Here is a 14,701-nt window from a genome sequence, read left to right on the forward strand (position 1 = left end):
CAAAAACTAAAATAATGTCTAAGGAGGGTAAGATGTAGACAGCTTTACCTCTACCCAATATGAACAGAGATGTTGCTTCCAGTGAGACCCACAGCTCGATAGTAGTTTTATATCAAGCCTTGGACGTAAGGCACATAACACTTAGCAATCGGGACGAAAACCGATTGGTGCATATACCCCATTGTCTTTCGGCTTTTTAGACCAAACGTATAAACCTCAAATTAAACTGAACATAGTTTGTACGATGTACATGCTTTTTTGGTTTCATTTTGTTTTAGATTTTATTAAAACCAAACACTATGCATATCCAGATTCAATCATATTTATTTTATTCTGATTCCATCAGAGTTTCACAGAAGACTTCTATTTCTTCCAATAGTCCCTCATTTAGAGATGATTCAGGTGCAATCAAGTTTATAATCACCTCATAAACTTTTCCCAACTCATCAGGGAAAACAACCATCTTCCTCTCCTCTGTCTCATCATCCTTAACATCCTCCGAGTAAACACGTTTTCTGCAAGCCTGCAACACGCAGAATAACACTTCATGTTACACTATCAATCCTTTAAACATTTCATTCAGTACCAGTGTTCTTTACTCACCTGAAAAAGCTGATTTAGGCAAGCAATATGCTTGGAGTTCTTAAGATGGCCTGATCGAATAAGCTCCCGGAATAACATCACCATCTCGCACGTTATATTACTTGCTGAAAGGTTTTGAATGATACCAGATATACAGGAATCATCAAACATGTTAGATATCCATTCTGGAACTTGCTGTTGTTTAAGCATCAAAACTGCTATCTCAACTGCAGGCTTGTGATGAATCATGATGGATTTTGATACCCGGCCCGAAACAGCCAAAGTCATTACCAATTCTTCGGTTATCAATCGATACCAGTTGATGGTTTCAACTTGTTGTTCCCAATCAACAGCCATTGATATACATACGGCACAATTTGTGGCCACCCTGATGTCACTGTGGAAGATTGAGCCTTGTAGGATGGAGATTATGGACCGTATATGATGAGTATTTTGTTTTACTTTGACTTTATCGGGTTCTTTATTTTTTTGTTCTGTTATTCTTTGAAATAGTTCGAGCAGGCAGTATGAAGATATGAGTTTGACTGGCGTTGACCCGAAATGAAGAAGCCTGCACAAGTCATGGCAATGAATGCTGATATAGAAAAATGGCTGCTGGTTTCGGTTTTCACTGTCGAGTAAGCTTTGGGCATCTTCAATCCCTGGTAGAACAGCATGCACACTAAAATACAAGTGTGTTAAATATATAAAAAAATTAAAATGTTATTTTCGTCCCTGAGGTTTGGCCAGTTTTGCGCCTTTCGTCCAAAGGTTTGTTTTTCCTCATCTGGATTCAAATGGATTGAAAGCTTGCCATTTTCATCCGGCTCGTTAACTCCATTCATTTTTCTCCGTTAAGTCAGGGGTATTTTTTTTCTTTTCTGAATACTAGTATATTATGCTAAATGCTTGTGCATAAAGTGAAAAAGACCGAATTGCCCTTTACGTGAACAAAAAGACGAATATACCCATGACTTAACGAAGAAAAATGGATGGAGTTAACGAGCCGGATGAAAATGGCAAGATTTGAAACCTTTTGGATCCAGATGCGAAAAAACAAACCTTTGGACGAAAGTCGCAAAACTGGCCAATCCTTGGAGACGAAAATGACATTTTACTCTAAAAAAATATTAAAAAGAACTTGTATTTTGTTCTGTACTAAGATGTTTAAGGTTATACAAGTTAATATACTAGGAAAAACTAACCTTCTGAGACAGAAGTAGTTTAGCAAGAGACAAAATATTAGGCATTCTCCGGTTTGTGTTGCCTCGTCATGATCATACAATGCAGGTCCTTTTAAACAAGCATCGTGGATCGTTTTATTAATTAACGCGATCAATCGAGTGTTCAAAAGTATGGTCTTGGAAGCTTCTAGAAGGACCTGGTGAAGAGAGTGATGCAAAATTAAGCAGAGAATGCCCATCACTAGGAGAGCTTCTTGAGTGCATCCATTTTCAGTGATTGTAGAGATCAGGTAATGCATCAACTACAAAAGATGTAAGGTCCAATTAGTTTCCATAGCTACCATTTTGACCCGTTAATAAAAAGGTTGACCAATAGCTACTAGCTAGATTACCTCTGTTGCAACTGCAAGCCAGTCTTCATCATCTGAAAGTGATTCTGAGTTAACCGACTGTAGTATCGTAAAAAATAGTTGACAATTAGCATTGAATATCTCTCCATACGAAGAATGATAACGATAAACATTCTGGATTGCGAGGGATATTCCATTTAAGCATAATTGCCCTGAAGCAGCTGGAAATAAGGTAATAACTGAGACAGTCATGTTTAATATTAGAACAATGTCGTCTTCATGTCCATTTTCTTCTAGAAGCTCTCTTAACAAACACACTACTAGTTTGGCTGCATAGTTGTCTTCAGAAGCTACCAACTCAGCAATTTCTTTAATACTTACGGTTTCGGTATCATTGCAAACAACAATCTGGTTTCCATAGACAATACATGTTCTACACCACCTTAAAATTTGACTAGATAAATATTTACAAATTCTCTCTTGTTGAAACAACCATTTTAATGCTGTTCTGTGAGTTCTTGTTGATAGGATTTCGGTTCCTTTTTCTGTTACAAGATGGAAAAGGGTATTTTCGGCATCTTGACTGTATGGTATCTGGTATGTTATCTTGGCCAGACCCCGATAAAGGGCGTATAGATTTACGAGTACTTCCGTTATCAGTGGTTTGATAATCCCACTTAAGATTTCAGAACTATTAAGTAAAATATATTGCTCTAGAGAAGCTAATACCATTCTATCATCTGCAAGCCTTGAGGAAGAAAATAAGCAATCAAATATGATTGAAATTTACTTTTGAAAAATATTAGTTAAGAGGTTTTATTTTTAAAAAGTATACTTTACACGACCTTCACCACATGTGAACCTTTTCCCTATTGCATGTTCTTTTTATTATTTTACTTGTTTGACCCGTTAGAGATCAAACAAAATCCTAATAGACCCATTAACAAATAAATGGGTTGAAATTGCCAACTATATGATTATTTTATTAAACAAAACGGGTCATATAAAGTTAAGTTCCAAGTCTGGCAACTGAAGGTACGTAGGGCTGCAAATGAACCGAATGTTCAGCGAACAGTTCGGCGGGAAGTTGTTTGTGTTTGTTCGTTTAATAAATGAATGAACGCGAACAAGAAATTCCGTTTGTTTAGTTAAATGAAATAACATGAACAGGGTCCGTGGTCGTTCATTTATGTTCGGTAACGTGTTCGTTTGTGTTCGATAGTTCATTAGTGTTTTTAATTTTTATCTTTTATTTAAATACTTCAAAATTCTAACAAATGAACTATTTATTAAGTATCAGAGTATTATATGCTCTGTTCATGAACACTTGTTTGTGTTCGTTTGTTTTCATTTGTGTTCATAAACATTAGTTTCTGTTCGTTTGCTTTTATGAACGTTCGTTTGCTTTCGTTACCTAAAATTAACAAACGAACATGTTCATTTCCTTAACGAACAAAAAATCCCGTTCGGTAAGTGTTCGTGAACACTTCATGAACACATATATTTCCTTAACAAACGAACACGAACAAGGTCCAAGTATACCAATTGAAAGTAGTTACGACAAGTGTCAACACGAAGACTTCGTTACCTATCATCATACAAAGAGCTGGTATATAATATCAGCAAAACCGCCGATTGACAGCACAACACTTCCTGATTATGAGCACCCTTCTGCCCGAGAAGAAACAACAAATCCGTAGGATCAGACGGGAGATGCGAAGCAGCATCTCTAACGGATTGACCCGAGTCATTTCCAACGATCACATCCACAATAGAGCTCAACAAGAAATAAACTCTCCACTTCATCTTCTCAGTAGGAAAAAGGCCTAAACATCCAAACGAAAAACCGAACCACGAGGATGAAACCAAAACATCCGCAAATTCCTTAGGTTGGAAATCAGACGGAATCAGTATCGACTGAAATAACTCAAGTACACCCAATGCAACATCCTCATCGATCTCGTTAATATTTGTGGAAACCCAAGGCAATAGTTTAGTTACACATATGTCTAATATACAGTCGCGTAAAACCGTATAGTTGGGTCTAATTTCGAAACTATATTCATATGCCACTTTCAGTAGGTAAAGGGAGTGTAGCATTTGGAACAGATGTTCTCCGTAATAGCTCAAACAAATTGTGATGGTGTACCTTGATATATCTTCTAGCGATTTGGCAATGCTTGGAGCTCCGTGAGAAGACGGAGATTTAATAAGAGCTACAAGAGTTGAGCAAACTACGGTGAATATTTCCGGAAACATGTTGGCATCCCCATCAACATGTTTCTTTAGCATTCCTGCTGTTATAAGACTTATTTCTTCGATATTGGAACTTGAAATGATTCCGGGACAGTTTGAAACACATTCTGATAGAATTTTTAGAGATTGTAATTGAGCGGGATGAAAAGGAACTTCGGCAACGTAACGTAGGACGGCAACCATAGTTGTGAACCCGATAGCAAGCCTTTGTTTGAAAGGTACCTCTGCCACTGATAACAGATCGAGAACCTGTAGAGATGAGGTGACAAGAGAATCTTTTTTGCACCCTGTAAACACAGAAGTAGACGTTTGACAACAACTACAAGACAAATAAGAGTAGATTGAACAGTAATGAACGTACCTGACAATCGTAAAATTTCAAAAACATAGTCAGCGATATTCTCCTCAACGAGAACCTGGACCTCTTTTTCTGAAACGCCCCCGCAAGACAAATACTGGACGATTAAATCTAATGTGGCGGTTTGAACTTCAGAGTCTGAAGAAAGCAGAGGCGCTTTTACGGCTTCAGCAAACAGGAGATTCAAAGGAGTCTTTTCTACTCCATGCTCAGTTGTTTCCATAAAATTGTCTGCTTCATTGTTATCTTCAAATACATTCTCGAAGAATCCTCTGCGGGCAAGCACGGACAATAGTGCTTTGCAGTGGTAGAAAATATAAAAAAAGCGTTATTTGATGGGAGATAAAATAATAAACAGTTTCAGAGAAACATGGAGCATTGACAAACCTATACAGTTCATACGAACATCATCACGTTGGGTCTTCAAGAGGGCTTCTAATGACAGACGCAAGATCAATGAAGTGTGGCCACATACGACATCACCATTGGTATCACCTAACCATGCATGCTGGATGGCACATATTTTGTACAGAACAAATAGAATCTCGCCTTGGATCTCTTCGCTGCATTTAAGAAAGATAAATAGGTAGTAACAATCAAGCATACTGAAATATGAGCATATACATAACAGTTGTGTTCAGTCCAACTGTTACCTAGGCAACTGGAGACCTGTTACAAGGTTTAGATAAAGCGCATCCTTGTCCTTGATATATGTGTTGGGATCGTTCTTCTGAGAATCCAATAGAACACCTAAGCAGTGTAGCTAAAGCTTGAAAATGTTAGCTCATTAGGCGACTATATCAAATATATATCCGGGAAAAGCAAAATGATCGTAAATGAAATAACCCCCAAAAAAAGTATCTATGGTACGCGTTTAAAAAAGCATGAGGCGCTCCAAGGCGTTTAGGTCCCAAACTCCGAGACGCATCACACACACAAGACGTATGTGAGGCGTTGCTCTATGAATGCATCTCTCTCATCTATTTTACATATCAACTTTTTTCAAGTAAACCTTTCATACTTTCTTCATCCTTTGGATGCTTTTACATATCTACCTCCTACCAGCCCTAATTTTGACCAATTTTACATGAAACACCACCACAAGCCCATGAAGTGTTTCCAGCTAGCCTCGCGCCTCAGGCGCCTTTTAAAACCAAAGGTAAGACACCAGCTGTAACGCACTAGACAAGCTGATAGAATATCTACAGGTTTAAACACTACTTTGTTGCTCCAAATCACATAAGTTTACGATCTGCACAGGCAATAAGTTTCTAACCTACATTACACTGGCTGAATGAGTTTAGGCACAAATTTAGGTATAAACTATGAGTCTATAACTAACACAAACCGTAACTTAAGTTTTCTAAACAGTCGAAAGTATAACCTAAAGTTCAACATTCTACAATACATTCAGTTATTCAATAATTCAAAAACTAATATGCATAACAAAATTACCATATAAACCTGACGTCTGCTCCAAGCTAACTCACCAGACGACAACCGATCCGAAACCCTAGCAACAAACTCACCATAAACCTCACAATTACCAGATCTACACAGTTCCAAAACCAAATCAATCGTCTGTTTCGCAATCGCTTCATCTTCAAACAGAGATATTGTAGTAACGAGAGGAGAAACGAGAAAATGCGGATGATATGTGAGAAGATTGTGGAGAAAATTAGGTTGAGATATGGCCTGAGAGAGCTGAGAAAGTGCGTATGAAACGTGAACGGTTGGAGAATTAGGGTTTGAGATGAGATTTGATAGGCAGATTAAGCAAATGGATCCGCCTTCTAGGGTTTGGAGGATTAGAGAGGATGTGTGACCTTGTGAGCATGTTGTTGTTAGGTGCTGACGGTGCCGGAGATGTTGATCGGAATCTGGCCGGTGAAGATGATCTGAGGTTATGGAGTACATTGTGTAAGTTTTTTTCCCGCAATTGGTAAGAAGATTTTGTGATGGTTTGAATTTGGGTTGGGCGCCACGGGGGATAACGGTTTATGTATGGATTGTATTTTTTAAATCAAATTCTGTGTCTAGGAATTGTATTACAAGTAGTGATGGGCATTTGGTATTGGGTATCGTTATCGAATCGTACCAGTTATGTTTAGTACCGATATTGATATCCACTTTCCTCGTTTTTCGGTATCAGTACCGTATCGGTATTTACTGGTAAAACACCGGTAAATACTGGTACCATATCGGTACCGATACCGAACCGGCATATTTGATATCGGTACCCGTACCCACTTTTCCTGTTTTTTGGTACCGAACAAGTACCATGTTCATCCCTACTTATAACTAGGGATAGCATCTGGTATTTGGTACTGGGTACCGGTACCGTAACAGTATCGATACCAAATTTTCCGTACCGAATTTTTCGGTACCGGTACCCACTTTTTGGCATTTTCGTTATCGGTACTTTCGATATCGGTACCGGTAAAATACCGAATTTTACCTTCAAATACTTGTATCGTACCATAACACATACTTCGGTACCGGTACCCAGTTTTGACGAATTTCGATACATGTATTTTCGGATCGGTACCGGTACCATGCTCAGCTGTGCTTATAATATACTTCTAGTGAGAATAAAACAAATCGTATAAAACACTTGTATCTTGTCGTCAGCGAAGGCTAAGACCACCACATTGAGGCGTCCAGGGGCGGACCCAAGTTATGGGGTGGGTGGGCGGCCGCACCCCTTGAAAAAAAAAATTTAGTGGTATTTTTCGCCAAAAATCCAGACCGCACCCCTTGGAAATTTTCGTCCGCACCCCTTGAAAAATTCCGACCGCACCCCTTAGAAAAAAATGTTAGGAATTTATGTAAAAAAATTGTGAACACGGATTGAAATCCGATCAAATTATGTAAACAAGTTAGCCTACTAACCCCTTTAATAAAAGTTACATTCAATCCATCAAGCCCAATAACTTAATACCCATTCAAGCCCAACCCAACTACTAGTTTTGTTAAACAAACCAGTCCACGTAATTAAAAAAAACCCGAATCGCTGCCACTTACCAGCGACTCCCACCCTCCCTCTGCCTCACTTGGCAAACGTGTTTGTTGATTATATGATTGTTGGTTGGCAAATAATAATTACTAGAGCTTGAAATTCAAAATTTTAAATTGAAAATTACGAAACATGGGCTGTGGTTGAACACTTGAAGATCCTTGTTTTTTTTGTATGTGATAGGATTAGGAATGAACAATGAGTAGGGAAGTTATGCCGCGATTTCTCAAGAGGAAAGGGGTTTAACCACTTTTTTCGCCGGATTATTCTAATTAAAGACCAATGTATGTTATAGATAAGTTTTTTTGTTCTTTTGTTGAATGATTAAGAGAAATAAAAGTAGGGATGGTTTGAACTTTGATGTTTTTTTGTTTGTTAATGTGATAGGAAGTTAGGAACTAAGGTTTGATTGTTTGAGAATTGAAATGGACCCGACCCGATCTGATTCGACCCGCCATTAAACTTTCTTTGTTTGTTTTTACTTGTTTTACATGATTCGACCCGATCCGACCCGCTATGAACCGATTTTTTTATATAGCTAGGGGTCTAAAATCTTTAAAAAATTTATACACCCCCAGAAAAAAAATCCCGGGTCCGCCACTGGAGGCGTCGTCATTTTGATCTTGTGCATCGGATGACTAAGATAACCACTATTCATATGCAAAAGCACCGTCGTTGAATTTGATTGGATGGGCAAGAAGCGATCGAAACCATCGTTTGCACACAATTATGGTGGAGTGGCAGATGTACGTGTAATGTCATTCACTAATTTTCCTCCTTTAAAATTTGTCTTGTTTTACAGGCTTGCTTATTTCATCTTCAACTTTCGTTTGATTTGATCCAAGAATGGATTGAAGTGAACCCGAGTGACTCAACTTGTACACCACAAGGAGCTTGGGAATTTTAAAGACTACAAATTTTCAAGAATACCCATGGACTCATGAGACGGGGGCAGGTTTGTCATCACTGATTTCATGAACCAAGTTCAAGGAAATTGTGCGAAAGCGACTATAATGTGATCATTGTTAAACTCAATCCATAAACCGCTTCTAAGAAAATGGGTTTTGTTTTATTAAAAATAATAAATATACTCTATTTATATGAGAAATAAATACGAGAAATATAGTACAATTTCATGTACAAACGAATTACAAGAAATGCTAATTAAACATTACATAAATCATAAAGATTTTAACCAATGTTTTCAATATGTAATGCCTTCTTATAGCATACTTTGGTTGCAAGAACAAACCAAACTGTTTAGAAGATGGTTGGGGCTTCGTGTTCAACACAGGTCCCTAAGAGGACCCGCATGTCTCCTTGGGTAAACGAAGTAGCATTAACTGCTGGCTCACGCACTCGAGATATCATTGGGCTCTTTTGGTGTTTTTGTCTTTGTGGAAAAGGGCAAACTTGTTATACATAGGAATGAATTTGTGAGAATTTCCATCTCTATTTTGTAGGAAAATGAGTTCCTCGTCTCTATTAGTTTCTTATGTGAGTTTTTTCCCGTTTAATAATCTCACAATTTCAGCTTAAATGTGTATCAACATTTAAAGTATTGGATGTCACGTCAAAAATTTTTTATTAGCCAATAGAGCCTCATGTTTACTTGTAACGGTAAGTTCTCAAATTTGGTCTTGGATAGCTTCTCGAGAGTCTCAATGGCCATCTTACCATGCATACCCGAGGGGCCAATAAGGAAGTAACATGATCTTTATCATCAGTGGTTATTATCACTTTTTTTTTTAGTCCGAGCTCATGAATAAAATCCATAACATCATGACGAGGTATGATCCGGTTTAGTCAACCTAGACCGGTCAAACCGACTTTAATAATAATATTTTATGTCATTATTGCAGAATATTCCATTCCTAAGGATAGACACCAAATCTCCAAAAAGCTGGGGATATCTGCATGATCTATTTTTCGGGCACAATCACAATACAACCATAATTCCTGCAAAAGGTGAACCCTAAAACCACCGAACACTATAAATAGAGGAGGCTATACCTAAAGTACGATATCTACTCTCTCACATACTTTCTCTCTCTACTACTTACTCCCAAATACCAAACACTTAGGTGCAGTTTGTTTTTTAAGAGGTAAAATGTCTGCAGTCTGCGAACCACGTCTGCAAATATCCGTAGAAGAAGAGATGGACCAAACCTCCGCAATATGCAAGTAAAAGGTTGTTTGTTTTTCAGGGCCGGCCCATACGCGGTGCGGGGTGGACGACGACACAAGGCCCAAACCCTCTGAGGGCCCAAATCTTTTTAATTTTGTATAGATTTACGTTGTATAAGATAGAATATATATGCACTGAATCGTGAGATAACATAAATGAGCCCTTGTACTAGTGGTTACTGTTTTTCCTAAACAACAAGGAGACGCGAGTTCTAATCCCGGTGTCTCTAAATTCTTTATTTTAGCTTAATTTTTGGTTATTTTTGTTAGTGGCATTTAATGCTTGATTTTGTCAATTGCATATTTCCCTTTAATTAATAAATTACTTCCTAAATTTAGATGAAAATAACTATTTAGCTAAGTTTAGTAATTTTTAAAAGTGACTAGGTCAAGTCTGCACCAAGAAAAGCTCGTGCAGACGTTTTTTTAATAAAACGTGTCCGCAGATGACAATGTCTGTGCGTGGTCTCCGCGGTGCAAACAGAAGAGACCGCGCATATCTTTTTTAGAAAAACAAGCACCACCTTATTCTCACGCTAGAGGGTGATCACAGGGATAACTCCAATCCTGTGAAGAGTCCTAACGATGTTCTGTTTTGTATGTTATAGTCCTGGTTGCCGACGTGGAAGTTGCCCTGAGAAGATCCATCTTTTAGGTACATGTTTCTTTAGCACCTCATACCACACAACCTTATCGTGATCAATTGCTCAATACATAAAGAGAATATATGTTACTAGAAGTTAAGAGACACTACTGTTAAATGAAAGTAACACTAAGAAAAAAAAACATGACCCACTTGAGATGCTGAACAAGAGGTTGACTGCCAGGTATGTGGGAGGTGAAATAGTTGTCCATGCATGTTACTCTTGATTAGCCCATTATATAATATCTAAAACAAATATTATGCATGTTACTTTTGATTAGCCCATCATATAATATCAAAAACAAATATCATTAAATGGCTCATGACTTTTGTCATTTTACTAATACACAAGTCAATTCACAAGCACTCGTGACTTTTTGTCGGGCGACAATTACAATATGAAGCCACCTCTCATTTGTATATAGATATTTTAAATGCTGCTAGCGATCACCACCACTCAGTCTCCGGCTCAATGACAACCCACCACAAAACCAAAATCCTAATTGTCGCTTATCCGACCCAAGGCCACATCAACCCATCCCTCCGTTTCGCTAACCGGCTCATTAACTTGGGTGTCGATGTCACCTTTTCCACTAGCGAATCCGTCATACGACGTATTGACACACAAACCTCCCATCACGGCCTAACCTTTGCACCATTTTCTGACGGACACCATAATGGCCTACAACCAACTACCACCTTACAACAATTCTTCTCAGATTTTGCTACAAATGGTGCTTCTTCCGTCGCAGATATCATTAGCTCCGCGGCGGCAGAAGGCCATCGGTTTGACCACTTAGTCTACACCACTGTTGTACCCTGGGCTCCAAAGGTAGCTAATGAGCACAACCTCAAATCCACTCTCCTTTGGTGCCAACCAACCACTGTGTTGGATATTTATTATTACTATTTTAACGGCTATCAAGATTTGATATCTTGTAACAACAACAACCCAACGTTTCCGATTGATTTACCCGGACTTCCATCATTAATCATCGCTGATTTGCCGTCCTTTATGAAGTCATCCTGCCCCACGGAAGAGGATTATGGTCTACCTTATTTGAAAGAACATATTGATGCACTCAAGATATCTCCAAGAATACTTGTGAACACTTTTGATGAGCTTGAAATGGAACCCCTCAGAGCAATTGAAAACCTTGTGATGCTTCCAGTTGGACCCCTAGTTCCATCGAACGATTCATTCGGTTGTGATTTGTTCGAAAAACCAAAGGAAGATTATATAAATTGGCTAAACACGCAACCAAAATCATCAGTCGTGTATGTTGCATTTGGAAGCATGGCGACTTTGTCACTTGATCAGGCCCAGGTTGAAGAGATGGCATCTGGGTTGGTTGAAAGTGGCCGACCATTTTTATGGGTGATTAGAGACAGTAACCAAGTGGGGAAGTTGAGCAATATAGAGGTTCTCAAGAAGCAGGGGATGATAGTGAGTTGGTGTTCTCAAGTGGAGGTATTAAACCACCAAACAGTAGGGTGTTTCCTGATGCATGGCGGGTGGAATTCTACGGTTGAGGCATTGGCGGCTGGTGTTCCAATTATTGCATTTCCATTATGGTCTGATCAGTGGACCAACGCGAAGATGATTGCGGATGTTTGGAAAGCAGGTGTTAAGGTGAAACAGAGGGATGGAGATGGAATGGTGGAAGGGAAGGAGATTAAGAGGTGTGTGGAAATGGTGATCGAAGATGGAGAGATGAGGAGAAATGCTAAGAAATGGAGGGAGTTGGCAAGACAAGCTCTCAGTAATGGCGGATCATCTGCCGTAAATCTCCAAGCTTTTGTCGATGATGTTTGAAATAAGATATCAATTTATAAGAATTGTCAAGCTGAACATGTCAAGAAAGGGTTTTGGAGCTGAGAGTCTCGGGAGGGACCTCTCTGTCTTTTGAGATAGAGGAAAGGTTTGGCCCCATCTTAACCCCCAAACCCTACCGATATATTTTGCTATGAGTGGGATTTTATTGTGTTTGTTTGTTTAGTCATGACAAAATGTAAGCCGAGAATTGTTTGTATCACTTTACTTTTTCAAAGGTTAATGTGGTCATAATATGAATATGGCATTAATTCTTTCTCAACTAAATTTTCTTATATTGACATAAAAAATTGAATCATAAGTGCAAAAAAAAAAAATAGTAAAAATCACCATTGGAAATGTGTACTTTTCATGAAAATTTTTAGAACTCTAGAAGTCATATCCCTTTGACAGTGCTATCAAGTGTAACACCCCAAAATGGTTAATTATGCATAATAGTTAAAAATTAATCATAAAATTAACTTAGTTAAAGAATATGTTAGGATATGTGCCTAAGAATGGAAAATGCCTAAAAATAAACCAACACATATTCTAGAGGGGCTAAACATGACAAAAATGGAAAAGAATGATTTAAATATAAACAAACTCAAAAACACACACCTGGGTGTGTGTTTGAGATCGATGAGAAAGAGGGCAAAACCCTTCTTGGCCAAGAACAAGCAAAAATGAAAGGGAATTTAATGATTTGTTGATGCATGAAACTCAATCCTTAATCATCTTAACCATCTTAACAAACGGTAAGTTGAAATTATGTGATTTGAAGATTTTGAAGGAAGTGGGTTTTGTTTAAATCTTAAGGATGCATGAAATTGGGAATGATTGTATGTTAGATTTACCTTATAGAAAAGATATATGTTTGAAATTCCTCATTTTAGTGATTTATGTTAGAAAACCCACTTGAATGCATAGATGATGATGAATGATTAAGATTATAGGTGTAGTAATTGTTGTAAAGTAAAGATGTAAGAAGTGTATTTTGATTATAGATAGTTAAGGGATGAAAGATTAGTTGAAATTGTTAACCTTGATGATCTATGATGTGAATTAGTAAATTTATGCTTGAACACTTGTACATGATGCATTTTTGGTGGTACACACGCCAAGTGTTCGACAACATGCCTCAATGAGAAATTCTACATTTTTGACTTGAAGTATATATATGATGGTCATGTTTAAGTATGTAAATGTTTATATGTATAGGGATAAAGGAAAAAAGTTCAAGTCACACAAAGCAAGAAGGAAATCAAGACCGAGGTACGTCGCTTGTACATTTCGAATTATAGTAAATGTGCTTTATGTCTTAAATTAGAATTGATTGTTTTTGTATCACGATGAAAATTGTTATATGCTTATGTTGCCGGATTTACTCGAATAGGTCGATATATTAAAATCACAAGTTAGATGCAAGTTTGATGTTGACTCATTATAAACGGGTCAAATAATTGTCATATGAATATTAAGGATGATGTTGTTAGCACCCGTTTCGATTGGGTGGAATAATTAGAATGTATTGTGATAAGAATGCTCATGTTCGCAAATCCATATCAATTGGGTTAGAGAAGGAGAAATCCCATGAGAAAGAATGATTAAGTAAGAGATCCGAATCCAACGGGTCATATGTGAAAGAATGTTGTAACCGAATGGTTACAAAAGTGAAAGTGTCAAAGTTCAAGAATGAATAATAAGCGATGTGCTAATAAAGTTACTAAGTATTAATTTGTTATGTTCCTAGAACCTTGGTTGAATTATGTATAATTTGCTAATGATGTTCTTGTGGTTATGATTATAGGTAAAACTCAAGTTTAAAATGGTCAAGCTTCGCTCGGATCAAACACATTTTGAATGCCCTTCATGCGCTTCCGCAATTTTTGTAAAAGATGTTAATGGGTCAAAATACTTTTGTTAAAATGGCTTATGTCTAGTAGTTAGACCTTAAACTTTATTATACTTTGTTATTTTGTAAATTCTAGGTTGTAGTAAAACTTTAATATGTTTATGGTTTACGTTATGTTTTCTTGAAACGTGTCATAGAATTAATTTGAATGATGATTTTATAAAGGGGAAATGGACTGTATTACCCTAAACTATGCAAAATTGGCCAATACCACGCCCAACTTTCAAATTCGCTCCCACCACCCTCTACTCGACAACTTGGTGTCACTGTCACCCCTTCGTTAAATAATCAATAACTCAGTTAGGTTTTCTAATCCTACGTGGCAAAAGAGTTGTGACTTGGCGTGCTTACCTGGACTCACCCCTTACAACCCATTTATACTTGATAAAAACCCCAA

General features: G+C 37.7%; 2 protein-coding genes and 1 long non-coding RNA gene across 3 annotated transcripts; 2 read left to right on the forward strand and 1 right to left on the reverse strand.

Moving 5' to 3' along the window:
- Window positions 1-156: 156 nt before the first annotated feature.
- On the reverse strand, window positions 157-6,720 carry LOC110908610 (protein PUTATIVE RECOMBINATION INITIATION DEFECT 1). The gene is made up of 9 exons (XM_022153550.2): window positions 6,186-6,720; window positions 5,384-5,493; window positions 5,118-5,293; window positions 4,734-5,027; window positions 3,705-4,659; window positions 2,159-2,864; window positions 1,788-2,068; window positions 604-1,264; window positions 157-523 (listed from the first exon to the last, which is right to left on the reverse strand). The coding sequence occupies exons 1-9, from the start codon at window positions 6,645-6,647 to the stop codon at window positions 329-331; spliced, it is 3,840 nt and encodes a 1,279-aa protein (XP_022009242.1). The 5' UTR covers window positions 6,648-6,720; the 3' UTR covers window positions 157-328.
- Window positions 6,721-11,019: 4,299 nt separating this feature from the next.
- LOC110906891 (UDP-glycosyltransferase 75C1) lies at window positions 11,020-12,672 on the forward strand. The gene has a single exon (XM_022151952.2). It carries the CDS (start codon window positions 11,049-11,051, stop codon window positions 12,390-12,392), a length of 1,344 nt encoding a protein of 447 aa, XP_022007644.1. The 5' UTR covers window positions 11,020-11,048; the 3' UTR covers window positions 12,393-12,672.
- Window positions 12,673-13,044: 372 nt separating this feature from the next.
- LOC110905557 lies at window positions 13,045-14,342 on the forward strand. Its single transcript, XR_002573227.2, has 3 exons — window positions 13,045-13,147; window positions 13,611-13,664; window positions 14,200-14,342. It is a non-coding gene; the product is annotated as an uncharacterized LOC110905557 (long non-coding RNA).
- Window positions 14,343-14,701: the final 359 nt, after the last annotated feature.

The sequence above is a fragment of the Helianthus annuus genome, chromosome 14 (genome assembly GCF_002127325.2).
Source record: "Helianthus annuus cultivar XRQ/B chromosome 14, HanXRQr2.0-SUNRISE, whole genome shotgun sequence".
NCBI lineage: Eukaryota > Viridiplantae > Streptophyta > Magnoliopsida > Asterales > Asteraceae > Helianthus > Helianthus annuus.

Coding starts and splice junctions, on each gene's coding strand:
- LOC110908610 (XM_022153550.2), bottom strand. CDS start 6,647: ATGTACTCCATAACCTCAGATCATCTTCACCGGCCAGATTCCGATCAA. Junction 2,865..3,704: donor AGCTCTTTGTATGATGATAG/GTAACGAAGTCT, acceptor TTCTTCCTCAAG/GCTTGCAGATGATAGAATGG. Junction 1,265..1,787: donor AACTACTTCTGTCTCAGAAG/GTTAGTTTTTCC, acceptor CTTGTATTTTAG/TGTGCATGCTGTTCTACCAG.
- LOC110906891 (XM_022151952.2), top strand. CDS start 11,049: ATGACAACCCACCACAAAACCAAAATCCTAATTGTCGCTTATCCGACC.